This window comes from Colius striatus, chromosome 8 (genome assembly GCF_028858725.1).
Source record: "Colius striatus isolate bColStr4 chromosome 8, bColStr4.1.hap1, whole genome shotgun sequence".
Classification (NCBI taxonomy): domain Eukaryota; kingdom Metazoa; phylum Chordata; class Aves; order Coliiformes; family Coliidae; genus Colius; species Colius striatus.
In genome coordinates, this window is record NC_084766.1 from 1188526 (window position 1) to 1213559 (window position 25034).

A 25034-nucleotide genomic window follows, 5' to 3' on the forward strand; every position below is an offset into this window, starting at 1 on the left:
CCTCAGGGCGGCGGGCGTTGGGGCGGGGGGTGTTGGGCGCTCCTCGCGGCGTTGGGGCGGGGGGCGTTGGGCGCTCTTCGCGGGGGGCGTTGGGGCGGGGGGGCGTTGGGCGCTCCTGGGGGCGGCGCTTTCCCGCCCACACGGGCCGCTGAGGCGGCAGCGCGCGGCCCGGCCCGGCCGGGGCCTCAGGGGCCCGTGTGGGCGGGGCGGGCGCGCCTCCCATTGGCCGGCCGCGCTTTGAGCGGCGGCGCGGAGCGGGCTCGCGCCGCCCCTCGGGCTCTTGCCGCGGCGGGGGCCCGGCGGCGCTTCAGTCGGAGCGCGGAGCCCCGGGCACAGGCGCCTCGGCCGCTCCGCCGCGATGGGCCGCGGCGCCGGGCCCCTCCGCCGCCTGCTGCTCTCCTTCTTGCTGCTGCCCGCCTCCGGGGTGCGCCGGGGGGACGCCGCGCTAACGGCGGGGGAAGCGGAGCCGGCCGAGGAGGAGCTGCCGGAGTACCGAGACCCGTGCAAAGCCGGTAAGGCGGCGAGCGCACTGAACTCCGCGAGAACTTTGCGAAGCGGCTGCGGGACAGGTGTCCCCGGGAAACGCTCCTCGCGTAGCCTGGGACCCCGCCGCCTCGCCCCGCTGCCCCGGGAGCCGCCTGGGCATCCCGCTGCCGTCCCGGACCCGCTCCGGCACCCGGCGACCTGCCCCGCGGGGTTCTGCTTGTGCCCGCTCCCCCTGGCTCGGCGTGTTTTTCCCTCTTGGGATGTTTTTTGCGCGCTCCGCTCTCCCGTCCCATCACACACTCACCTGTTACCGGCCCGTTCTGCCCAGCCGTGCGTTCCGTCTCGCCGCTGGGTTCCGCCCCGCACGCCCCGGTCAGCCCTTTTTTCCCGTTTCCCCGTGCATTTTTGCAGCCCCTCCGGCAGCTGTTGTAGCTCGCCCCGGGGTGCGGCGCGGCGGGAGGACGCGGGGCGCTCCCGGGGGTCCCGGGGAGCAGAGCCCCCCGGCGCAGGCCCAGCCTGCAGTGCCCGCTCCAGCAGCCACCTGTGTGCGCCTTACCGCGCCCGCTCCGGGAAGCCGCAGCTGCTCCCTCCGCCCTTCCCCGAGGTTTCCTTCGCTCCCGTGTTGGACGGCGCTCAGCGTCCCTGAGCTCTCCGTAACCCTCCGTAGCGAGAGCTTCTGTCCTCCCTAACGCCTTGGCTCCAAGGGAGCCCCAAGCCAGGTTTGCTGTCTGGCGCTCGTGATGCGACTGGTGCTCCCGTTGGTTCCAGCTCTGGGTGGGTGTTGTGGCCGTGTAGATCGCTCTGAGTGGGTGTTGTGGTGGTGTGGATCGCTCTGGGTGGGTGTTGTGGTGGTGTGGATCGCTGCTTTGCTGGGAGACCGCCTGTCGACGCCTTGTAAAGTCTTGTTCCATTTACCCTTGTAAAGTCTTGTTCCATTTACGTGCAACTTTGTGCAAAGTCCCGTTTTCTTAGTGCTGTCGGAATCCAGAGAGAGGAAAGAGTTTCTTTGATGTGGTGTTTTTGGTGTTCTGAGTTGGGGCTTTTCCCTTTGAGTGCTCCTAGCTCATCCTCGGTGTCCCTTGGTGATAGCTCCCCGTGTTATCAGCCCTCTCCTGAAGGCCTTTGGGGGACTCGTGGCCATATCTGCTGGCATAGACGAGCTCTCTCCAGGCAGCCTCTCAGTGCCCTTCTGTCTCGTACAGTTGTTGTGCTGCCTGGGATGTGGGCTGTGTTGTGAGGGGTGGGTTTGATTCCACAATTCACCTTGGTGCTCTTTCCACGGGGTGCTTTTTGCACAAAGTGTTCCTGTGGTCATTTGTGAGCTGACACATGGTTTGATGGGTCATTCAAGATGCTTTTTAACCAATATGCCCACCCAAACAGGCTTGTACTACATTTGTGTCTGCTTCTAAGTGGTGAGGAGTTCACCTCTCCCTCTCTTTCCAGTGAAAGCAGTTGTTAGTGACAGGGCTGCGGCTCAGAGCTGCAGGTACGGTGCTTTGGCCATCCCCACTCAAACGGCATGGCCCTCGTTTTCTCCTGCAGAGCACGGCATCAGCTCTGGTGTGCCTCGCGTGTGCCGGCGCTGCTGGGTGCTGCTGGCAGGGCGAGGACACGAGGCATGAGGAGCGTGCTGCTTGTGAACTGACTTATCTGCAGCCCCCATCTCCCAGGCTCCCCACCACTGCGTCCTGTGTGTGCACAGAGAAGGGCCTGGGCTGCCACCAGCAGCCTCCCGTCCCTGCACATCCTCACTCACCTCCTCTCCCGCTGGGCAGAAGACTGTTACGGGTGCTATTCCTGTTGGTTCAACTCAGGATTAATTGCATCTTTATATCCTGACTTCCCAGTGTTTGCCTCGTGTGCTTTTCCAACTTCTTTCTGACAAAAAGGAAGGAGCATAAAGCCCTCTGGAGGTGACCCGGTCCTGTTCCGGAGCCCAGGGCCAGGCTGGTGTTCCTGTCAGTGCTGGCACACATCTGGCTGTGATGGAGGCTGCTGGGCAGCCTGGCCCAGCGTTGCTTTGGCTTTCTGTTGTCTGGCCTGAGGGTCAGGTACTGCAGTTTGAGTCTGCCTTTCTCACCTGGTCTGCGTGGGTGCAGAGGACAGTGCTGCACCTTCTGCTTTGCTGCAGCCTTTCTCACCGGTGAGCTCCGTTACCGGCCTTCTCAGGTTTCAGTCCTCCTGTCTGCAGGAGAAAGAGGCTCTGGCTCTTTGCATCCGTCCTGCCTGCCTGCGCCTCCTGGCCCTTTCATCCAATTTCTCTCCGTGTGGTCTGTGTCATCCTAAACTGCAGAGCTGGGGGATGAGATGCTCTTACGTGCCATGGACCTGTCTGTGTGCACTGAGCGGCTTCAGGTTGTAAAGGCAACCCCAAAACCTCAGCCTGGAGAGGAGGAGGCTGAGGGGAGACAGGAGCCCTCTCCATAACTGCCTGACCAGGGGTTGTGGTGAGATGGGAGTTGGTCTCTTCTCGCAACTAACGAGACAGGACAAGAGGAAACGGCCTCAAGTTGCCCCAGGGGAGGTTGAGGTTGGAGCTGTTTCCCTGAGAGGGGTGTGAGCCCCTGTGCCAGGCTGCCCAGGGAGCTGGGGGAGTGCCCAGCCCTGGAGGCATCCCAAAGCCAGGTGTTGAGGGCTGTGGGTCAGTGCTGTGCTGGGCAGGGTGAGGGGAGGGCTGGGACTTGGTGAGCTTAAAGGTCTTTTCCAACCCAACCGATTTGGTGGTTCAAAGCAAGTGAGACTTGTGCTGCATGGACCCGCCCCAGGCCCTGCCTCTCCTGCTCTCCTGCCCCACGTTTGTAGCCTTCTTCCATGCACAGAGCTGCTGCAAACGCCACCCCAAAGGTGAGGACACCTCTACTGTAGCTTGCCCCGCCGATGGGCTGTGTCAGGCTGTTCGGTGCCCGTGTGGGCAGCCTGTGGTGCCCTGTTCCTGATGCGCTCCAGCAGTGGCAGGTCGTGGCTCCCTGGCGCCTGAGCTTCGGCGCTGCTGGGACAGCGCTGGGGTTTGTGTGCAGGCGATCCAGAGGCACTGTGTGAAAGCTCAGGTGGCTGCTGTGCTGTGGGAGGGGAAGTGATGTTCTCTGGAAGCAGGGCTGGCACTGTGGGACCCGTGGTGGTGTTTCATTGCTGCCGTGGGCACAGGCTCCCGTGCGTGGTCTGTGGCTGCACACCGTGTGCAGGCTCTTAGCCCGCTGCAGTGATGAACTGCTGCTCCACTTAGGTGTTTTCCAAAGCTCTTACAGCTGTAGTGCTTTGCTGCTTTTTTGCTGCAGGCTAATGGCTGTGACCCAGAGGCCCTGAGGGATTTAGATCTGGCAGGTTAGAAGCGAAAGCTTGGCAGCTCCTCACCCCTGCAGCTCATGCCCTGAGGTCGAGCGCAGGCTGTCGATGGTGGATCTGCTGGGCTGGGAGTGAAGGCCTGGCACATGCTCCTCTCTGCTGCATTAGCTCAGGGTGTGATAAAGCCCAGCAGCAAGGCAGGATGGACAGCACAGGGCAGTGCCCTCCTAAATTTCTGCAGCTGCCGAGCTACTGGTACAAACACGTGCCTGGTAACCAGGGCTCAGCTGACGAGCTGTAGCTCCACTGCTGCTCAGCCTCCTGCCTCCAGCCACCCAGGATTTCCTTCTCCTCATCCGTGGCTGCTCTCCTGCCTTTTTGGTAGGGCAGAAAGAGAAGAAAATGCCTGGTGGCTGGTTGGTGAAGGGGCAGTCGTGGCAGGGCTGCCAGGTTGAGCTGCTGCGGGGGGTGACAGTGCTGACTGACTGCTGGGGGGGTTCTGCTGAGTGTTGCTGCAGCAGGTCACTGGAGCTTTGCAAGGGAACAGGACAAAGGTTCCTGCCCAGATCTGCTCGGTTCTAGGTGGAAAAACATCGTAAGGCTGACATGTGCTTCGGATAAATCAGCTGTGTCCAGCTGAGGAGACCCGGGGCAGGACTGAGTGAGGCTGCCTGACAGACAGACAGACAAGCAGCAGGGCACCTCGTGAGCAAGACAAGCACATCCTCCTGGGGCTCCTCAGACAAAGAAGTGACACAGGCTGTCATTTGTTCTGGTGGTTATTTCGGTGCGAGCTTGTATGAGCTTTAATTTGAGGTGAAGAGCAGAATCTCTGAGGCTCAAAGTGACCTCTGGAGATGGTATAGGCCAACTTCAGTCAGCAAGGGGGGTGTGAGACGTAAATGGGAAGGAGAGCTGGGCATGGAGTAACTTGTCCCCTGGATGTTTACAGGCTCAGTGACCCTCCCACAGCAAGCCTGGGACTAGGCTCTTTTCCACTGGCCAAATCAGCAGGCGAGGACAAAAGGCTGCAGTTTGGTCTCACCATCTTAGCTCCCGGGTACTTTGGCCCCTGGTGCGTGGCCTCTTTCCCTTTGTGAGCTGGAGGTGCAGTGTTGCTTCCCAAGGCCTGGCTTTTCCCTTGGTAGCCCATCCAACTAAACAGTGTTCCCACCACTCCTGCTTCTTTAGCAGCAGAAAAGCCAAACCTTCCCAAGGGCACTCTGTAGGGGGTGGCAGTGCTGGGAGCTGGTTTCCTGACACTAGAAGCCACGTGGGCTTCCAGAAAAGAAGGTGTCCTTCCTCCCTTCTTTGCCACCAATGCTTTGTGTGTGCCTTCAGGGGAGAGGCTGGGGCACAGCCCAGTCTGTGGGTCGCTCAGTGCTGGTGCAAACAGAGGCGAAGGAGAAAGCTCTCGCCAGTCGTCGTTCCCCTTACGTTTTCTCCCCAAGCAGGTTGCAGGAAGGGTTAAATGCTCAAGGAGGGAGTTGGTTGAGTCTTTTTGGGTGGTCTGGGAAAGAATGAGAGAACAGACAGTCTTTAATTTACCTGCTCTGGGGAGGGGAAGGCGGTTACCAGCGGAAAACAGGTGGGTGAGGGCTGTGGAGATTCAGTGATGCTGTTTGCCGTCAGGGAGGCTGGGCTGTGCAGGGAGGCAGGAGCTTCCACCTCGCAGGGAAGGTTTAAGGAGGCTTTTGTTGCTATTCTAGCCAAGCACGAGCAAATAGCTGTGACTGAAAGGAAAAACAACCCCCAACCGTTTTGTTGCAGCAGAGATTCCCAGGTGAAGAAACTGCTGGCCTGGGGAGTCCGAGACCAAAACCTCCTGGTTGCTGGGAGAAGCAGCACTTGAGGTCTGGCTCTGAGAGCCTTCTGCTGTCTGCTTGGGCCTGGCTAAGACATGCTTGTTCCTTGGCACTTCTTGGGGTGTGCTGGGTGTTTTCCTTAAAGAAGGCTGGCAGGGTGGGGGAGAGGTGCTTGGATTTGTCGTGGATACCTCTGCACAAAGACCTTGTAGAGCTTTTGTTGAGCTTTGTGGTCTGGGTGCAGTTCACAGGTGTCAGCCCCTGGCCGGGGTGGGTTTGATCAGGGAAGGCTGCTCAGGTGTTCTCAGACTTCCTCAGGTGTTCTGTGGCATCGGATTAGTAAGTCAGAGCCCCAGACAAAGGCATTTAGAAACTGTGCTGCAAGTGTGCCAGGCTTCAGAAGTCCCCAAAGCTGAGGATTTGGGTTTGAGGCACTTTCTGCTCGTGTGGTTCCATTCTGCCTTCACAGTTGTGCTGGGAGTCCTTGTTCTGTTCCTCCCTGAGCCTCCCATGTGGTGTCCCTGTGCCTTGCTGGATGCCTAACACGAGGAGTAGCTGCATTTTACTGGTAAGCCGCCTCTTTCTCTCCCAGTTCACTAAAGCAGTGCCCGTGGGTGCCTCTCGGGTGATGGCAGCTGGGGAAGGGCTGTGTGACCACAAGTACCCGCTGCAGTCTGTTCAGCCTCACACGTGTCTGGTGCTTGGGAAGCTGCAGGCCTGTGCCTGCTGCCCTGGACTTTCTACCCTCCTTCCATCATAAGTCAGTTTCCTATTTTGCTTCCTCTTTTTTCTCCACCTTGCTGCAGGGATGCTCGTGCTCTCTGCCTCCCTCTGTTTCCTACAGATCTGTTTCAGATGTCCCTTGTCTCCCTTTTCCTGAAGCTCTCCCCAGTCTCTGCCTGGAGGGTTGCTCAGATCCTTCGCTGCTTTCTGCCCCTGGTGTTGTGTGGTGCTTTCTCCCCCAGGCTGGGGGTTACTCCATCCAGTAACTCGTGCTGTACTCCCGGGGCTCGGCAGGTTCTTCCACTCTCCCTCACCGCCAGCAGCCCTGTGCTGTGTCGGGCTGGATGAATCTGTTCTGTGCAGCAGGCTGTTTGCTGTAACACACGGGCTGCTGTGCCCAGCTCTCCCCTTCTCTCAGAGAAACCTCAGGGAAGCCGTGGGGCTGCCTTCTGTGAACCAGAGCGCAGAGCTGCTTGTGCCAAGGGGGTGGTGCTGGGAGTGGGGAGGCCGCTGAGCTGGTTTTGGAGACGGGGCGCCCCTGCTGCTGAACCACCTGCTTGTCCCGGGTCACGAGCGTTGCAGGTACCAACCTGCAGCAAAACTGCTTCCAACGTGCTGAAACGTGCTTCTGCTGCTCAGAAGGGCTGGATGAGCGAGCAGGAGCTGGCTGGTGTTTTGGTTCAGCTCCTGGATCTCTTGTCTGTCGTGGGGTTTGTGCTGCTTTGTTGTAGCTGAGCTCCCAGAAGTGCTGATCTCCAGGGCGCCGGCGCTCTGACGTTCAGAGCCGCTCTAGCGCTTCCTGAGCAGGAGGGTTCCCCGTCAATAGAAACTGCTTAAGCGTGCAGGGAAGTGCTTGATTAAAGAACCCTCAATGATTGATTGCTCTTTCTTGGCCAGTTTGTGTCAGCTTGGAAGGGAGGGAAACGTTTGCCTGCGTGTGGAGGAGGGAAGCCCACGCGAACCTGGTGAGTCTGCCTCTGGTTTGACTGGCACAGATTGCCAGGGACCCACAGCTGCTGCTGGTCTGTGAATCAGCTCAGCTTTAGGCCCAAACACAAATTCACTTCCTCTCGAGTCATTTTGTATTTGTGCAAGTGTCAGCACCCAAGCAGAAGGCACCTGCTGAACCTCCCCATCCACAAAGCTGTCTGCAGAGCAACCCGTACCACAGCGTTGTGAGGCAGAGCCCAAGTCTGCTGAGCATCTTATCTCCTGCTGTTGAGGGTGACTGTCGCAGTACAGTTGAGTCTCTTTGTCTCTGCCAGGTTAGAACCTGGTTGCTGCAGTCCTGGGGGGTGCTGGCAGTTACCTTTCTCTGCTTCTTATGTGGTAGCTGTGGGTGTTGCCAGTCTCCCACTCCTCATCAGTGCGACTTTGAGCTCAGCACTGCCTGCACATAGCTTTGCCTTAGCAGCAGCCTTTTCCTTTGCTCAGAACATTGGCAAAACGAGCTGGCTTAGCTGCTGTTTTGCTGCTGGATTGAGTCCTGCCAGGGGCTGCCCGTGCACATCGCAGAGACAGACTTACAAGGTGTGCCCTGCCCCTGGAGGGCCTGTGCCTGCCCCCGGGGCTTGTGCCTGTGGGGGACAGCCTGCACTGATGTGTGTGTGTTGGCAGGATGCTGTGTGGTGAAGGTATTGCTTCAGTAAGGCATTGGCTGTGCTTTAACGTCCCCCAGACACAGAAGTACATCAGTGCACTGGACTTGCAGTGTTAGAGCTCCCTGCTGCTGGAGAAGCAACTGCTGCAGGAGCAGCTTGGACAGCTGTGTGCAGAGGTGTCTGGAGCTGTACTGGAGTCGAGAGGCCCCAGACTGAGAAACAGCAGTTGGTAGATGGTTCTGGCAGGCGGTGAAGGAGCCTGATACAGTGACCTAGAAGTTAGGCAGCCTTGAACAGGATGGAAATCGCTCACCTGCCTTTCCCTTCCTGAGCACCTCGGGCCTAAGTGGAGCTATTCTTTGGATGGCCTGTTGTCAGTAGCTCCAGCTGAATGTGTGCAGGGGAGTACCAGAGCTGCGGGGGTCTGGTCAGAAGAAACTGCAGTGCAAAGTTGGAGGCACGTGGCTGTGGACAAGGTGTCGTTCAGGCTTCCGTGCCCACCGGGTCCTGCGCCCCGCCGCTGTCCAAGCGCTTCTCTGTTGGTTTGTCTGCTGCCTGCGTGTTCCCAGCAAGGGTAAGGCACAGCTCTTTACCTAACAGTGAGTTTTGAGAGGTGGTGTCTGAGCCAGGAGCTCAGACATTTGCACAGCGTGCCTTCTGGCGTGGGCTGATGTCTGGTTGTGTTGCAGTTACTCAGCGGAGAGACGCAGAGCGATTTGTTTTGGGCACGCTGGCACTGCTGACCTGGGAGGACAGAGATGCTCTGGCTCCTGGGGCTGGCCTGTTGTGCTGGCTGTGCCCTGGCAGAGAAGGCTGTTATTTTCTGTGCCGCTGGGAGCGGGTTTTGCTCAGCCCTGAGCTGCAGCTGGCCCGTGTGTCGAGCTGATGCGCTGTGCAGTTGACCGCTGCCTGGATTTAATCCCTAACCTCTGATTGTTCCTGAAAGCATGTTCTAGGGATTGCACTCCCACCCACACTGCTCCTGTGACCCCTTCCATTGCCTGGGCGTCTTAAGTACAGAACAGAAAAGATTCATTAACCTGGCAAGTAACCTCTTTTTATGGGGGAAGTGATTTTCTGTCACGCTCTGTTAGATCCTATTGATTTCTGGTTTTGCCCCTCTTTGGCCTCTTCTGCCATATATTCTCTTCTCTGTCATGCTTCAGTGGGAAGGTGATATGTGATATGCTGGGGTCTGGGGTTCTTTTTGCTGTTTCCTGGGCAGAGAGCTGGGATCTCTTAGGGACATTGCTTGAGTGCCCACGTCTCTGCCTATTTTTGGCAGGTTTTGTTGTCAAGGTAAAGTGCTGGCTGGTAATGGGATGTTGACGTGAGGAGTAAAGCCTGCTGCTGGCTGCCCTCTTCTGTTTCTCTGATGGTCAGAAGAGTGTTTTCTGTCCTTTTGCCCTCTTTGCCCCTCGTACAGCCGCTCGTCGCCCGCAGAGGGTTTGCCATGGGGTCTATGGGCTTGTGTGGGATGGAGACCCTCAAACCATGGGGTGTGCCTGCCCTGTCTGTCCTCCTGGGCCATGTCAGAGGAGGGTCCTGAAGCTTCTGTGTTCAATAGCTGCCCCTCTGCTTGGTGTCAGATGGAAGGAGCTGCTGGGTTTGGGCTGTCCCACTGGCTCACTGCGGCAAGCGTGAGGGCAAGAGGCACGTCCTGGGAGCTGGGTGGGAGATGATGGGGGTGTCTCCTGCTTCAGGGGAAAGCAGGACAGTCTGTGCACAATTCCACTCAGGGAGTGGGGAAAGCGTTTTCTTCACGAGTTCCCCCCCTCCTGTGTATTCCTGCCCCTGGACAGTCACCTCTGTGCTGATGCAGCCCTTGCACAGATGAACCATCCCAAAGGTGAGTGCCTTTGCTCTCTGAGCACCGTGCCTCGTTTTGGGAAGGCTGTGGCTGTTTACTGATGTATCTGGACTTGAGACAGAGCCCTTCTGTGATTCAAGGCAGATATTTCACTGGTTGGAAAGACAGTTTTCCTTCCAAAAGTACGCTTTCACCTTTGGTGGCAGTTTCCCAACCTTCTTGGCTCCTGCTAAGTTCCTCCTCTTTAGGTGCAAATGTTGTATGGAAGTCCTGTGTAGAAGTGTTGCAACTGGCGCTTCAGAGTCTTACCTAAGGGAGCATTGTCGTTCCTTTCAGGCTTTTGTGCAGCTATGGGAAGCTGTGTTCTGTAGAAGTGGTTGCCCTTTGCACTGCCTGTCCTATCGCTGCTGGGGTTCAGAGCGGAGGCTCCTCAAAAGATGCTTTGGAAGGGCGTTTGCTATGCAGTGTGGATGCAGGGCTGGAGCTTGGTGACTCTCTGGGACACTTTTCAGAGTGCCAGAGGGCCCTTTCAGGCAGCAGGAAGGCTCAAGGGACTGAGTGTAGGGACGTGGAGGGCTTCTATCCTGTGTGAGCAATGGGCTGAGAAGCTCCATGGTGCTGCTGTGGGTGCTGCCTTGAGGGCTGGCCTGAGGATGCTGGTGGGCTCTGGAGGGAGAAACTCTGCAATGAAGCCACGTGCTGCAGGAGCTGGAGGTGAGGGATGGGGTTGTGCTGCAGGTAGTGCCTCTCCTCTCCTCCTGCTGGTGGTGAGGCAGAGAGGGTGACAGACCACATCCCAGGGGCAGCTGGGGCTCTTGTTACTCATCTCACAAACCTGCCTGTGCCAAGCTGAGGTGCTGCCTGTGTCCCCCTGCCTCGCCCTGAGCTTTGCTAACATGCATGAATGCAGAGTCCTGAAGCTCAGGTTCATGGTTCCAAAGTTCATGGTCTCGAGAATAAACAAAACACTATTGTGGTGGCTGAGAGCTGGGTACCCCATTAACCCAGAATCATGAATATTTATCAGCTGGGTCACAAAGGAACATAGAGGCTATATTGTGTTTGCTATAACTTTATTTGCATGGCATCTTTTCCCAGAGGTCACTCCAATGTAACTTTGCTTCTTTACTTGCACACTTTAAGCCGATTAACTTTTTACTAATAAAATGAGTGTTGACTCCCTTTGTCCCAGCTCCTGTTTGTTTGTACCTACACTCCCGTGACAAAGAGTCACAGGGAACTGCTTTCAGCTCCGGGTAAATCCCCCTGCTGGAAGCTGCAGAAGGGCTCAATGAGTCTGGGGGTGATTTCAGCCTTCCATTTTCTCGCTGCCTGGAAGTTGGGCTCTGCAAAGCAAGTTCTTCTGAAACGCCCCCCCTCCGTATCTGAAACCCTTTCGTGGTGCTCTGGGGTTTGGCAGCAACCATCCAGCTCATTATTGTCTCTCTCTGAGCTGGGTCAGGATAAAAGTACAGGTGGGGAAATGGAAGAAGCTTTCCAGCTGTAAAGACTGATGGATGGCTCTGTGTGTTTCCCAGCTGATATCCCCACTGCTCCTTCTCTGCTTACATACCTTGCCCTGCCGTTCAGTGCCCAGCCCTGGCTTGTCTGGGACCATCCCAGAGAGGTGACTGCGTCCTGCTGCTTTACTAAAGGTGCTCTGGGAAAAGTCTCCTCTTTCCACCACGGGCAGTTCGGAGTTTTAAAGTTATCTGGGGCCTAAAGGTGTGGATCAGCACTTGGAAAACGCTTTCTAAAGGCCTCTTATCTGTTCCTTTGTATTTGAGCATTGCTAAAGCTAAAATGATGCCTTGGAGATGTACTGTTAATGCTGAGGAATGGCTGATCTGCCTCAAAACAAGCTCAGCAGCGTGTTCTGCTCGGGCCAGCAGCTGATGCCAAGGGAGGCTTAGAAAAGCAGCGTAAAGCAGGGTGATACGGCCAAGAAGTCTCCCTGGCTGAGGCACACTCCACTGCAGAGGGATAACTGACAGGAGGGGGAGCAGATCTGCTGCTGCTGGCTTGTTACACAGCTCAATGGCTGGAAACTCTTTCTGATGGGGGCAGCCCTTCTGGAAAGTGCTTGCATCCTGCTTTCCACTGATGCAGAGCTGGCACGGGCGTCCTGCTGCCTCAGAGGACAAGGCAGGGGCAGATCTCCCTGCCCATCCTTTCTGCTGACGGTGCGAGGGAAAGGGCTCTGCTACAGCTCCCTCAGGCACACTGACTGGGCTGATCCCCTGCCTGTCATCTTCTGGAGGAGCAGGAGGTCCTGGGAACCAGCAGACACTGGAGCCAATGCCTGAGCACTGAGCCCCAGACACAGAAGTGTTCCCCTGCAGCAGATGAGCCCGCTGTTGGCACCCTCCTTTTCTCTGCTGGGGCTGGTGGCCTCGGCTCCTGCCGCTGCACGTGGCAAGACCTGGCTTAAGGCCGTGGGAAACTCCAGCTGGTCTCTAGTTTGCAGTTCTTTGGACTGGAGGTTTTCCTGACTTTGCTCTGCCTGGGGCTGGGAAGTGTTTTCGGAGCCTGAGCCAAAAGAGGGCTGTGCTGCCTCAGAGCGAGGGGGAGCACGCTGGCACTGCTGGATGCTGGCAGCTGCCTCGCAGCAGCTCTGTCCCCTCTGCCCTTTGCCCCCTGCTATTGTCAGCCTGCAGCCTCCCGCTTCAAAGACAGGCGTGCTCCCGACACGAGGCGGTTTGCCATCCAGAGGGCACAAACGGCTTGTCCAGGGAAGAAGTTGTCTTCATTCCCCAGGGAAAGCCATTTGATTAGGGCCAGGCATCGTGCAGTGGAAGTTTGCTTTGCACCTGCAATCCGGCCCCGCTTATGCATCGCAATAGTCGCTGATATGTGATTGCATGGTGCTGCTCCTCCAGCTGTGAAGGGGGCTGATGATGGCAGGAGTCCTTTCTCCTCTCTTGGACAGCCAGGGAGGTGCTCACTGAGCAGGGATGGAAAAAGCCCGTGTCTCTGCAGCAGTGTTTGGGCACCGTGACGTGTGTGTGCTGATGCTCCCCGTCAGGGCTCCTGTGTGGTCCTCAGGGAGCTGTGGCCGTGGTCTTTCCAAGGCTCCCTGCTACCTTTGTGCTTCTCTGGGTGTCTGGCGTGGGAGCAAGCAGATTGCTTTCAAAGAGAGAGGTAAGGGATGGGCATGCTGAAGCAGAGGGCCGTGCCCTGCCCAAGGAGGGCTGAGCAGCCGCTCTCTGAGCCAGCTGTGCCCGCTGAGACTGGGCTCTTGGCCACTTTGTCCTGCCTTGAGTCTGGGCTGCTGCTGAAGCCAGTCTTGCCTCCCATCTTCCTTCTCCCAGCGCTGGTGAGCGGCGAGAACTGAGCACGGAGGGACTGAGCTGTTGGGAACAAACTGGTTGTTACTGGGTTGGTAAAACCCAAGGTGGTGTTTACTGAGTTGGTAAAACCCCATGTGGTGTTTACTGAGTTGGTAAAACCCCATGTGGTGTTTACTGAGTTGGTAAAACCCAAGGTGGTGTTTACTGTGTTGCTTCCCAGTCCCGTGGATGCGTGTGCGAGCGTGGGAGAGGCCATAGGTACAAGTGACTGGGAAGGAGAGAGAAAAGCAGCTGCCTCTGGGAGTGTAAACCAACAACTGCAAACTGGGGGGATCTCTGGTGTGTGTGTGCTCGTCTCATCGTGCTTGCTTGTCTGGACAGTTACAGCTGTAGCTAATCTGCACCGAGAGACTGTCCTGTCTCCATGAAGCTGAGGGAGATTCCACGTGTGTGTGATGAAATGTGACTGGAAAGCACTGAGAGCGAGTTGGCAGCTTATGGAGGTGTGGAGGGTGGGCCATATCTGCATGTGCACGAAGCACAGGTTTGGTGGATGTCATCTTCTGCTGGATGCTTTAGGCTGGTCTGGCTGCGTGACGGGACAGAGCTCAGGCTGGCCTCTCTTTCTGGCCGTCCCCAGGAGCCGAAGAATTAATGTTGTCTCCTTCAGATCACCTAACACTACGGTTTTATGCTGGCTCTTCACATCTTCTGTGATGTGGTACAGTGCTGAATGCCGTGAAGGGCCTTTAAATTGCCAACAGCTGCCACCTGAGCTTCTCCTGACTTCAGAGCCTTTGATTGTGGCCTGGAGCTGGGTCTGCCAGCAATTACACTGTGTGTGAGTCCCACCACCTTGCCTTGGGAGCGTGCAGGGTGTTAGTTTTCACTCTGTACCCCGTCTCCTGAGCACTGGTGTCTGCTCACGAGGAGGCTGGCGTGTTGTGCAGCGCTGTGCACGCTGTGCACGACTGCAGCCTGCTCCAGGCAGAGTGCGGGGCACCAAACCACCACGGGGGCTTGGACGCAGGAGAAGAGGCTGAGCTGGGCAGGACAGTGCCCTGCCAGTGCAGGAGGCAGAGGTGGCTGCTGTCAGCACGCTGGACCCCACAGCGTTTCGGTCCCCTCCAGCTGTTGAGGGGGGATTACAGGAGGAGAGGCTTGTGCCCGCGTAGAATCACAGAACCAGTTTGATTGGAAAGAAGCCCCTGAAGCTCCTGGAGTCCCAGCACTAACCCCTGGCCCCAGCCCCTCAGCTCCACGGCTCTGGGATCCCTCCAGGGCTGGGCACTCCCCCAGCTGCCTGGGCAGCCTGGCACAGTATCTATCTTTACTGTTCAAGGCCCATTCCACTGGGCACCGATTCTGCTCTGTGCTGTCTTGGGTTGTGAGTATTGTGTGCCATTATTGACAAGGAAAATGGTGGTGTCCATGTACTTTCACCTTTGAATATTTAAACCCTTGTAACAGCATCCCCTGTGTTTCCAGACAGAGATATTTATCATCTGCTTCCCTGACCAGGTCTGCCTTTTGGAGAGCAGTACCCCTGAGCGAAGGACTCCCCTGGGTCTGTGCTACAGACCATGAGCTTGGACGTGGTCTAGCTGTAGTACAGCAAACATCCTGTTGCCAGGCTGGAACTCAGCGGGCAGCCACCAACGTGTAGGTTAAAAGCTGAGATGCCACTTTCAAGGGACACAGCAAAATGTGGAAGTGTGGATTTACAGCTCACATGGAGCTCCAGAGCTTCATTCCTGCTTTGGGGAGTCCCACCAGCTGCAGCCTGGTGCCCGGTGGTAGTGTCGGGCTGAGCACGGAGCGAGCCTGTCCTGCGAGCAGCTGCTCTGGAACCAGGCAGGCAGTGGTTGTGCTGCCTGACCTGACAGATCTTCAGGTGTCAAGGTGTTTGTTACAGGCCTTCTCCAGAGCCTGCTGGCTGATGTGGAGCGAGGGGAGCTCGGGAGGAGGCAGCGTTTGGGCTGGGCTGCAGCACCTGGCTGGGGCCGGGGAGCCCGGCAGACCTGGGAACAAAGGAGCTGTTGCTCTGGGCTGCAGGGTGAAGCTTTCCTCTGTGGAAGGCAGACAATCTCTCCCTTTATTTGCAAGTGGCAGTCGGTCACAGTTTTCTTGGCAACACGTGGAAGCCGTTGAAGTGAGCTGCGAGCGCCGTACGTGGAGCAGATGCGTGTTCTTGAGCTGACTTTGGTCGCCGGTGTCGGAGCGAGTGGAGGGTGCAGGTGGCTGGCCTGGGCAGTGGGGAACCTGTCCTCACCCAGATGTGCTTAAGTGCTTGAAGAGAAACAGAGAAGCAGAACGTTACAGCACGTGTGCTGATAAAGACCAGCTTCTGGTGGGTGCCTGCTGCAGAAATGAGGTGGATGTGTGTGCTGACAGGTCACCCTTCGCTGCCTCCCTCATTGCGCGCTGCTGGCACAGGGTCGGATGTGCCAACAGAAGACTGCAAGCCCAGCACTCTCTTGCTGGTGTCTTTCACTCGTGTGCTGGTGTGTGACACGCTAGTTTAAAGCTCAAGGTCTGGTCAGAGCGCAGCTCCACTCCCCTCTGAGCAATCTGAGTAAGCAGAGAGCAATGAGATCATGTTGGAGGAGGCAGATGATTGTGGCTGCTGTGGCCTCTGGGGGTGAATCTTGAGGGCAATTTTGTATGGGGAGAAACTGCACCTGAGGCTGATGCCTCTGTCCCTGGGGCTGTGACAGCCTCTGAACTTGTGGAGCTCTGTACACCGGGAGGATTGTGTTGCTGCACGGTCCTAGATGCTCCCTGTGTTGTATGTGACTGGGGCAATCAAAAATAGCCTTGAATGCTGAGAGCATTGGCGTTACGTGTGCCAGCTGCCACGGGGCAGAGCAGGAGGGAGCTGCTGAGACCGCGGTGACGGCTGCTGGGGGTGACTGAGTCACTGAGCTTAGCTGATGTGGGACAGTAAGACTGAAAGATAAGGGCTTGGCTGGCTGGATCCTCTGCCACGTGTCCCTCAAGGTGCAAATCCAGAGAGGTGTTTGAACAGGCTGCTGACAAGGTTTACGAGCTGCACAAGGGGAAGCAGGAGATCCTGTTTGGACAGGGGATGAGAAAAGGCAACCGCTGTTCTTTCAGGCTGTCTTGTAGGAACAGGCAGGGAATGGCCAGAGCGGGGATATGGGTTGGTTGAGGGGGCTCTGGTGGTGTCCCTGAACCAAATGTGCTCACAGAGCCTGTGCTCTGGGCTGTGGCATGCTGAGCTAGCAGCACAGTGTACAGGGGCATGGCTGCACCCTGCAGGATTGGCCCCTTCTGGGAAAGCCCCCTCTTTGGATTACCTGACACTAAAGGTCAGCTTTCTGCAGCCAAGACGAATTAGGTGGCAAATGCCTCTTTCTGGGCGAGTTGGTGGCACAGGGAGTCTCTCTGAGGTGTGAGTGCCTCTTGTCAGCCTCGTTGACACAACATAAATGCCACTTTTTTAGACGGCATCACAGCTCAACGTGTGCCTGGGACAGTGCTGGTGCCAGCCTGCATCCTTCTTGGTTTCTCTCCTAAACACGTGCTGCCTACTGCTTTGCTGTGTTGTGCCACCAGCCACACTCCCCTGGTTCCTCTGCCATCCCCTCTTGATGCTGTGGGTTTGCACCTTGTGAGGACCCCAGTCTTGAGGGGAGGGGCTGAGCCTTTCATTCCCCGGGTGGGCTCCACGGTCTGTGAAGGTCCTTGTTGGTTTGCAGAGCAGCAACATGTCATCTGCCCAGCTCCTGAGATCTCCTGGCAGGATGTTTTCTGTTGTCCTGCTGGGACATCTATTCCTGGCTCTGGGCAGGAACCCCACTGTAACCTGGAGGTGCCTCTGGTTACATCCCAGTGCCACAGCCACTCTGCCTGCTCAGCTCATTCTGATCCCTTCATTGTTGTGGTTTTGGCAATTCCCCACCCAGGCCTGAGAATGTAACATCAGCACATTTGCATGACTGATGGGATTTGTCTCGCTTCTGTGACGACATTGTTTCTATGGAAAATTAATGGATTCTCACGTTGTATTTTTAATGGCTGAAACCAGCCCCTGCCACCTCCTGTCCCCAGGCTCGGAGGGGAGGTCTGTCAACAGATCAAATTAGCTATCCCCCGTAAACAGCTCCCATTTCTTTCCTGCCTGCTGTTGTCCCTTTCTTTTCTCTCTTCCAGCAGTGCTGCAGCACTCCTCTCCCGGTGCTGGTGGATAAAGAACAATGGGCAAAATGAGCCTGTGTTTGCTTTCCTTGTCTCGCCCTTGAGCAGAGGTGATCTGTCACAAACCACCCCCTTTTCATCCAGGTTTGAAATTCTCAGCCTGCCTTCAAAGTTTGCTCCAAGCAGCCGCAGGTTGTTCCCTTCCTGATCTGAGGATGTGGCTCAGCTAACGGCTCTGCTTCGCTTCTCTTTTGCCCTGAGCCAGTTTCTCCTGCAGGTGGGCAGATGGCAGTGAATGTTTTTGCCTCGGCGTCTGAGGTCATGTGTTGCAGCATTTGGGTGAGGTTTGGACACCTGGTGTGTGAGGCCACCTGAAGGGAGAGCATCCCTCCTGCCATGGGGGCAGTCAGACGAGCTGTGGTGCTTCCCTGTGCTGCAGGCATGGCTGCTGAAGTGCCCTGCATGGGGGGACAGTGCTCAGCCACTGGGCCCTTCCCAACAAAGTCTGGGGTGAGAGCAGTGTTAGTCTTACATTTTCTTCCACCATCTCTTCCTCAGTTTAATTTGGAGGAATAAATCCAGGGCAAGCCCCATGGTATGGGAACTACCTGAGGAAAAGGTCTGGCCTGGACTGTCTCCTCCCAGAAGACTGAAGCCGATGGCCAAAAGGCTTGGAAAGTCTGTCTTGTAGGACAGCTGCTGAGGGGCTGCACTGTTCCAGGTCAAGCTCTCCTCACCCCTGGTACCAGGAAAGCAGTGTTGAACGAGGACCAGAACGCCTGAGACAGAAACTGCTGGCAGCTAATCCCGGCTCTGTCCTTGAGGTGATGCTGGGGGGATGGTGGGATCTGTAACTGCTCCCAGCCTTAAATGGTTGACTGCTGAAAATCTGAGCCTGTGTTCCCAAGGCAGAGGAGAAGCCCTTTGAGAAGAGCTTGTTGTGTTGCTGCACACCTGGGCTGGGCTTATCCTTATTTTCCTGCTCGCCTGAGACTTGGCTTGTGCTTGCTGCCAGAGATCCTGCTGTCAGCCCCACAGGCCTGGGGGGATGTGATGTCTCCTGCTGAAGGCAGATGGACTTCTTGGGGAGCTCAGCTGAGCTTTGTGTTCCTCCCTTCTGGGTCTGAGCCCGGGGATGTGGGGTACAGGAGCAGCCTGGTGCCTCAGGCTGTGTGTGTGAGTGGAGCAGCCTTTGCCTTAGTGCTTTGCCTGTTAAGATGCACTGCAGGCAGGCAACTTACAGGGACCTGATTGCTTAGGCACATAGGACAAAAATGCCAAAGGTTTGGGGATGAGGTGATTGATTGGAATTGCTGGTGTAGGGGGAGCAGAGGGGGCTCTGTGCCAGCACAGGCCGGGCTGAAGCGGTTGATGGTGCAAAGTGTTGCTTCTGTGGCTGCGATTGCTGCTTGGGGCTTTGCATTATATTAGCATGGAGAAAACACCTCCAAGTGAAGGGCCACAAATCATGGCTGGGCCAATGGGGAAGGAAAGAGGACTATAAACCAGGAAATCAATTTAATACTCAGCGGGTGTTTGCAGCGTGCTCACCCTTCCTTCAAATTGCCACAGGAAAGATTAATTAAAGTTATATTGAGCAGCAAAAGCGATGGTGTGAGGTGGGGATTGCGTGGTGCAGCTTCCTCCATAATTAATTGACAAAGGCATCCTTGGATTTCATTGCCCAGAACCTTGCTGTCTCCTGCTCCTAGAGGGCAGCTGAGGCAGTGCTGGATTTCCAAGCTGGCGTTGCTGCCCGAGAGGCTGAGCCACCGAGGATCACTTTACAGGCACCCAGGGAAGGTGCTTCCTCTGACAGGTGGTGCCACCAGTGCTATCAGTGGCTCCTGTCATTTAGGATCAGGCTATGAAATGCTTTTATCTGCCTCTGGGTTTGTTTCCTGGTTCCTGCTTTGGCTGTACCAGGAGCTGTAGGCAATGTGAGGTGCGGGTGTTGGCAGGGGATGGAGAGAGCCAGTGGCAGGGTCTCTGGTCTCTGTCTCCTGCCTTTATTCAGTCACAACAACTTTTGAGCAGGATGTGAGAAAAGCTATAGGAGGCCAGGGCTTGCTTGGACCGCTTGCTCACTGTCAAAGAGGGAGAGAGCTGTGTGGCTGCCCTGTCCCTGCATCGTTCCCAGCTGCTGTCTATCTGTGTACCTTCTGTGCCTTTCATGGCAAGTTGCACCTCATCAGTGCTGTCTTTGTGAGAGGATTTTCCTGCTTGCACCAGCTGCTTTTCGGGGCTCTTCTGCATGACTTTACATCTGAGTCTGTGATAGAGTTTCAGAAGCTGGCTCCTGCAAGCAGAGATGCAGCTCAAGCTTGCCAGGCTCTACCTGTCTGTGACTGGAGCATCTCCTCCCAGATTTCCCCTCAAAGATCTTTGCTTGGTTTGATGCCAGAGTCTCCCTTAAATGTTGCTGCTTCTGAAGCTTTCTGCCCTTGTCCTTCTGAAGAGGAGCAGCAGCAGCCCTCTCTGAGGGTGTTGAAACACTTTGTGGTGCAAGGAGGAGTGTCTGTGTAGCACGCTGCTCTGAGAGGCCAGCTCTGGCAACCCTGGAATCATCCTTCCTCAGATCTCTGTAACAAACTACTGAAGGTGTTCACTCGTGCAGGGCTGGGGGATGCAGAGCAGGCTGGGGCTTTGGATTAATTGGGTGCAGCAGCTCCAGTCTTTATTGGCAGTATGAGCACCAGGGCCATGCCTGACTTGTGTGTGCTGTGATGGCTGTTTGCACCTGCCTGGGCAATGCTGCAGGGAAGAGCCTTTCTGCTAAAAGCCTGTGTGTATGTCTGACATTGTCCTCACTCAGGGGCAGCACTGGATGTTCCTAAAATCAACTGCAATTGATTGGGCCGAGAAGAGGAGAAAGCAATGGCAGCTTAGTGCATCCAGCAAGTGCTGGGTTTGGCACTTGTTAAAGTAACTGGGACACAAGAGACAACGGCTGGGTTGATGGAATTATGTGGAGCTAGCAAATCAAGGGTTTTGGGTTTGTTTTGTTTTGACAAGGGCATCTTGCCAGGCTGTTGGCTTAAAGAGAAGATACAAGCTCTGTACTGAGCCACTTTTGTCTCTTCCTCTATGTGGCTCTGAACTTTTTGTAGCTTGAAGAGCAAACAGGCTTGGGAACACTAGGCCTGTGTTAAAGCAAGAGGTCAGAAGTCTAGGGAGGTGTCAGCTCCTCAGCTTATGAACATGGGTAGCTAAAGACACAAAATACCTGCTTTTTCCTTCTCCCAGGGTGCTCTAAAGAGAGGTTGTTGTCTCATAGCCCAATGGCTCAATGCAGTAAAAGGTGTTGGGTTTTTTTCTAGCCTGCTGTGTGTGCAGAGAGCTCCCTCAAACACTGAGCAGCAGCACATGGAGAGATGAACAGGCAGGAGATGGGCAGTACCCAGGTGAGGGCTGGATGTTAGGCTGGAGGGAAGAAATGCTGAGCTAGCAGAAGCTGCAGAGGAAGGATCTCACTTTGAAGTGGTAGCAGAGTGTGGGGGCATGCTGCTTGCACTTGGGAACAAGCTAGATCTGAAAGCCCTTCCTGGGTCTTGAGACAAGAAGGTGCTTCAACTGAGCCCCTTCCTCAGCTGAGTGGAGCATCAGTGGCCATGGTGGAGTTGGGCAGGAGCTGGAAAGGGTACATGTGTCCCTCAGGCAGCAGGAGGGGACCAGGGCTGCCTGGAGTAGAAAGCAGAAGTGTTGGGAAGGTCACATAGCTCAATTGGCTTCACATGGAGCAGTTACAGGGAAGCAGCATCCTTAACCCTGTGAGGTGTCTGTTGGGCAGCAGACACCCCCCTGCAGTGCTCTTAGGAAGAGGCAGGTGTTTAACCATTTCAGAGCCCGTAGAGGGAGCTGCTTTGCTGCCTGTGGCATCAATCTCCAGCTCTGTGTGTGGACATATGCCCTCCTGCATTGCTCATTGTACCAGGAATGGATTCACAGATCACTGCACTAGAGTGGCTGCCGTGGAAGAGACGGAGACCTCGAGTGAGGAAGCAGCCAGCATCAGGAGAGATGTGTACATCAAAGCAGAAAGGTCTTTCTCCTAACCCAGCTGTGGCACAGAATTGTTTGGGCCCTGGTTGAAATAGCAGCCAAGGGACAGCGTGTAGCATTCCTTAAAGCTGGTTGTTGTGTAGGCTCACGTGTACGTTTGCAGCTTTGCACAAACTCAGGCCCAAAGAGTCTCTTTGTTCCTGCGCTGGCACCTTCCAGGAGGGGAAATTCACAGGGCAGGAATGGGAATTCCTGGGGCTCCAGCCTCTCATTCCCAGGTTTTGGTGTTCCTGAAACACCTGTTGCCATTTAGAAGTGGGCCATCCTCTCGGACGTTCCTCCACAAACCGAGACTTGGTTCTGAAAGGAAACGTGCTCTCTGGCCCAGGAAACTGCTGCTCACTCACACATGAGCTGCCCAGTGCCCAGTGTGAGGAGGCACTGCTGGTGCCAGCCACCAGCTCGGGCTCCACACAGCCTGGCCTTGCAAAGGGCTTTACCCCAGAGCTGGCCAGGGGGAGGCTTCTGATTGTTCCAGGTGGAAATGTAAGGGCTGAGTATTGCAGTCGTGGTGCTTTCACTCCTTACTGCCACTTGTTTCCCATCCTCCTTTGGCTTGAGTGTTCAACACCCAGGATCTGGCCCTATTTCCTAAGGGCTCACTTGGGGTATTTTCTCTCCCCTCCTTCACTGTTTTCTGCCTTATTTTGAGGCTTTGCTCTCAACTCTGACACAGTTGTGACTTTGCCCAAAGGAATGTGTTGAGTTTTTTCCTTGGAGGTGTAAATCTTCCTCCGCGTACTTGAGCCCGGTGTGCTGCTGGTTGCTGTGCCAGCAGGCGGTTCAGCCACAGCAGCAGCCCTGCCTGCCTGCCAGGGGAGAAGCGTGGAGGTGCTGGGAATGCCCTTTGATGCGCCAGTGCACTGACTGCTTGCCAGGCTGCAGGTCGTTAGCCCTGGGCGTTAGCGTGGCCAGCTCTGAAAATGAAATCAGAGCCGTGAGGCTGGGGAGCATCAGCTGCAGAACACCCTGCCTGCTTTTGCCAGGCATGAATAGTCATCTTGTTGCTTGCCAGGAGGTGGCACTCAGCATTGCCTCCCCGTGCCCAGCGCTGCTTCCCGGGGCTGCAGCTGCGGCGTTGCTTTCCCGTGTACCGGCTGGATACGGTACAGGCAGCTCTAGATGAGCCAGGGCCCTGGGGTCTCTGAGCAATGCAGGTGCTGGGGTGGAGAGCAGCGCTCTGGATGGGGACAGATGTCCCCCCTTACGAGCACACACGGCACTGGTCCCGGGAGGGGTTCAGAGCACGTCCTTCAGTTGCACCGTGAGCCACGAGCCGCCCCAGGGGCTTTGTCACGGGAGGGGTGTCCTGGGGATGCGTGGCTGGAAAGCTGCCCAGAGGGAAGGGGCCCGGGGGTGTTAATCCACAGCAGCTGAACGTGAGCCAGCAGCGTGCCCAGCTGGCCAAAAAGGCCAATGGCACCTTGGCTTGTGTCAAATAGCATGGCCAGCAGGCCCAGGGCAGGGATTGTCCCCCTGTGCTGGGCCCTGGGGAGGCTGCAGCTCACGGCTGAGGGGACACAGGAGCACTCTGACACTCCCTGACAGGGGCCTGCAGGGAGATGGGGGTTGGTCTCTTCTTGCAAGTAAGGAAGGACATCACAAGAGGAAACAGCCTCAAGTTTCCCCAGGGGAGGTTGAGGCTGGAGCTGAGGCAGAACTGTTTCCCTGAGAGGGGTGTGAGCCCCTGTGCCAGGCTGCCCAGGGAGCTGGGGCAGTGCCCAGCCCTGGAGGGATCCCAAAGCCGAGGGGCTGAGGTGCTGAGGGCTGTGGGTCAGTGCTGGGCTGGGCAGGGTGAGGGCAGGGCTGAGACTGCAGCAGCTCAAGGTGTTTTCCAACTGAATTGGTTCTGTGATCTATGGCACAGTTGAGCCTGTGTCATGCAGACATGGACAGGCCACCTCTCTTGCCTGACAATGGCATCTGTTGATGCTCACAAATTTGGAGGTGCCAAGGATGTTCTGCACTGGCATGAGTAGTCCCGAGGCATCCTTGCTGGGGATCCCAGCTGTCATCTGCACAGAGGGGCTGCCAGTGCTAGCAAAAGCTGAGTTTGAGTCGTGAGCATTGATGACCCAAGTCTGAGGCACCTGCTTGGGCTCCCCTTGCTCCTTGTTCTCCTTGCTCGTTGCTGTACTGTGCTGTGGGAAAGCTGCTGAGCAAGAGTGAAGCCCTTGCAGCAAAACTGTGTTAAACTGCCCTGCAAGAGCTGGAGTCTGAGCTGTCACAGCGTGAGCTGTGCCAGAGGGCAGCGAGTTCAGATGAGCCCCTTGAGCCGGTGTCACACACAAACTGAGCGTGGCTCCGGCCCCATGGAAACAGGCTCCTCCGGCTCGGGTTAGAGGGCACAGTCCTCCATCTGGGCTCAGATCCCACTCAGCACCTAAAACCTGCCATTTCTTAAAGCTTCAGTCGAATTCTGGCTGGCAAATGGGTGGAAGCATTGCTCCAGCTTGGTGGCTGGAGGTCAGTCCAAACAGACATCAGGTCAGGTGTCTCAAGCACCGAGTTCTGTTCTTTCTTCTGCCAGCCCAAGTGGCTCTCGTACACCTTGTATGAAGTCACAGCTGCCTGTGGGGTGGGCAAAGGAGACCTGTCCCTGGGTATTGTCCTGAAGTGTTAAACATCAGCCTGTTTTTAACGTGTGTTGAGTTCTCTTAAGAGTCAGCAAAATTCTTTTTCCCCCCTGTAATCAGATTCTGTTGCTTGGAAGCAGGGAAAGGAGAGGACACGGTTAATGGGAGAAGGGAATTGCTGGGAGGTGTGTGTGGGGGGCAACAGGTTGGAGGTGATTTGCAGGGAAGGTTTTAGAAGATGCTTCGGACTGACACAGTACTTTGGAACGGGAACCTCCCAGAGCCTCCCCCCCTAAAGGTACTGGGAAGGATGAGGGCTGTGGGGGCACTGCTGGGTTGGGACTCTGGTTGCGTGGGAAGCACCTGGAGAGGCTGTTGAGGCTGCCCTGTGCCTAGAAGGAAGGAGCTGCTCCCCTTCCCAGGCCGTGGCACCCGTGTGCTCAGCACATGGTGCAGACCCCAGCACGTGGGCTGCTTCCTGGGGCACAGGCGTGCTGCAAAGCAAGGCAGCTTGGCAGGGTGTGCTTTCTGTGTCTGAGAGCTGGGTTGGCTTGTTTAACACAGCCACCCTTCCCCTTGGCTCCCACAGACGGCTGTTGCGTTGCGTGTGCTGGGAGGTGGTGAGGTTACAGCTCTGGGGTGCTTGGTGCAGGAGCAGACTGACTCCTGTTAGCTCCACCAGCCTGAGGAAGAGCTGCTGTGTTCCTGCTGCCCGGAGCCATTGATGCATCCTCTCCGAGACAGGCTGGAGCTTGCACCTGGCTGTGTGCTGCACAGCTCCCTGCCAAGAACAACACTGCTTTCCAAGTTCGTGAGCCTGCTGGTTGGAGAGTTTGTGTTTTGTTGTTGTTGTTCTTTATTCTTCTGTGAACCCTGCCCACGTTAAAGTAAAAAGCAGAGCCTGGTAAAGGGGAACCGGGGGGATGCTCTGAGAGGCTTCGCTCGCCAGCAGCCTCTGAGCCTGTGACCCTGCAAAAGAAAGTGCTGGGGCTTTGCTGCAGGCTGGTTGCTGTGGCGTGGCTGGGAGCCCCTTGCAGGCCTGTGTGCCTCTAGCAGGGAGCCTCTGACAGCCCGGGAGGAGCTGCAGCGCGGCGCTCTCAGCTGGGACTTGCAGCAGGGAAAGCTGTTCAGCTGGTTTGGGGCTGTGATAAATCATGGTTCCCCTGGAGCATGCTGGGACTGTAAAGAGCTGGAATTAAATGCTGGGGAAATTCAGCTTTTGTAGTGGGCCATCT

The 25034-nt window shown here is 56.4% G+C and overlaps 1 protein-coding gene across 1 annotated transcript in view; it reads left to right on the forward strand.

The window, feature by feature from the left end:
- Positions 1-358: 358 nt before the first annotated feature.
- TLL2 (tolloid like 2) overlaps positions 359-25034 on the forward strand; it is a 71235-nt gene continuing 46559 nt past the window's right edge. Inside the window, exon 1 of the mRNA XM_062001181.1 lies at positions 359-512. Coding sequence (XP_061857165.1) covers positions 359-512 — 154 coding nt within the window. The remainder of the gene's footprint in view (positions 513-25034) is intronic.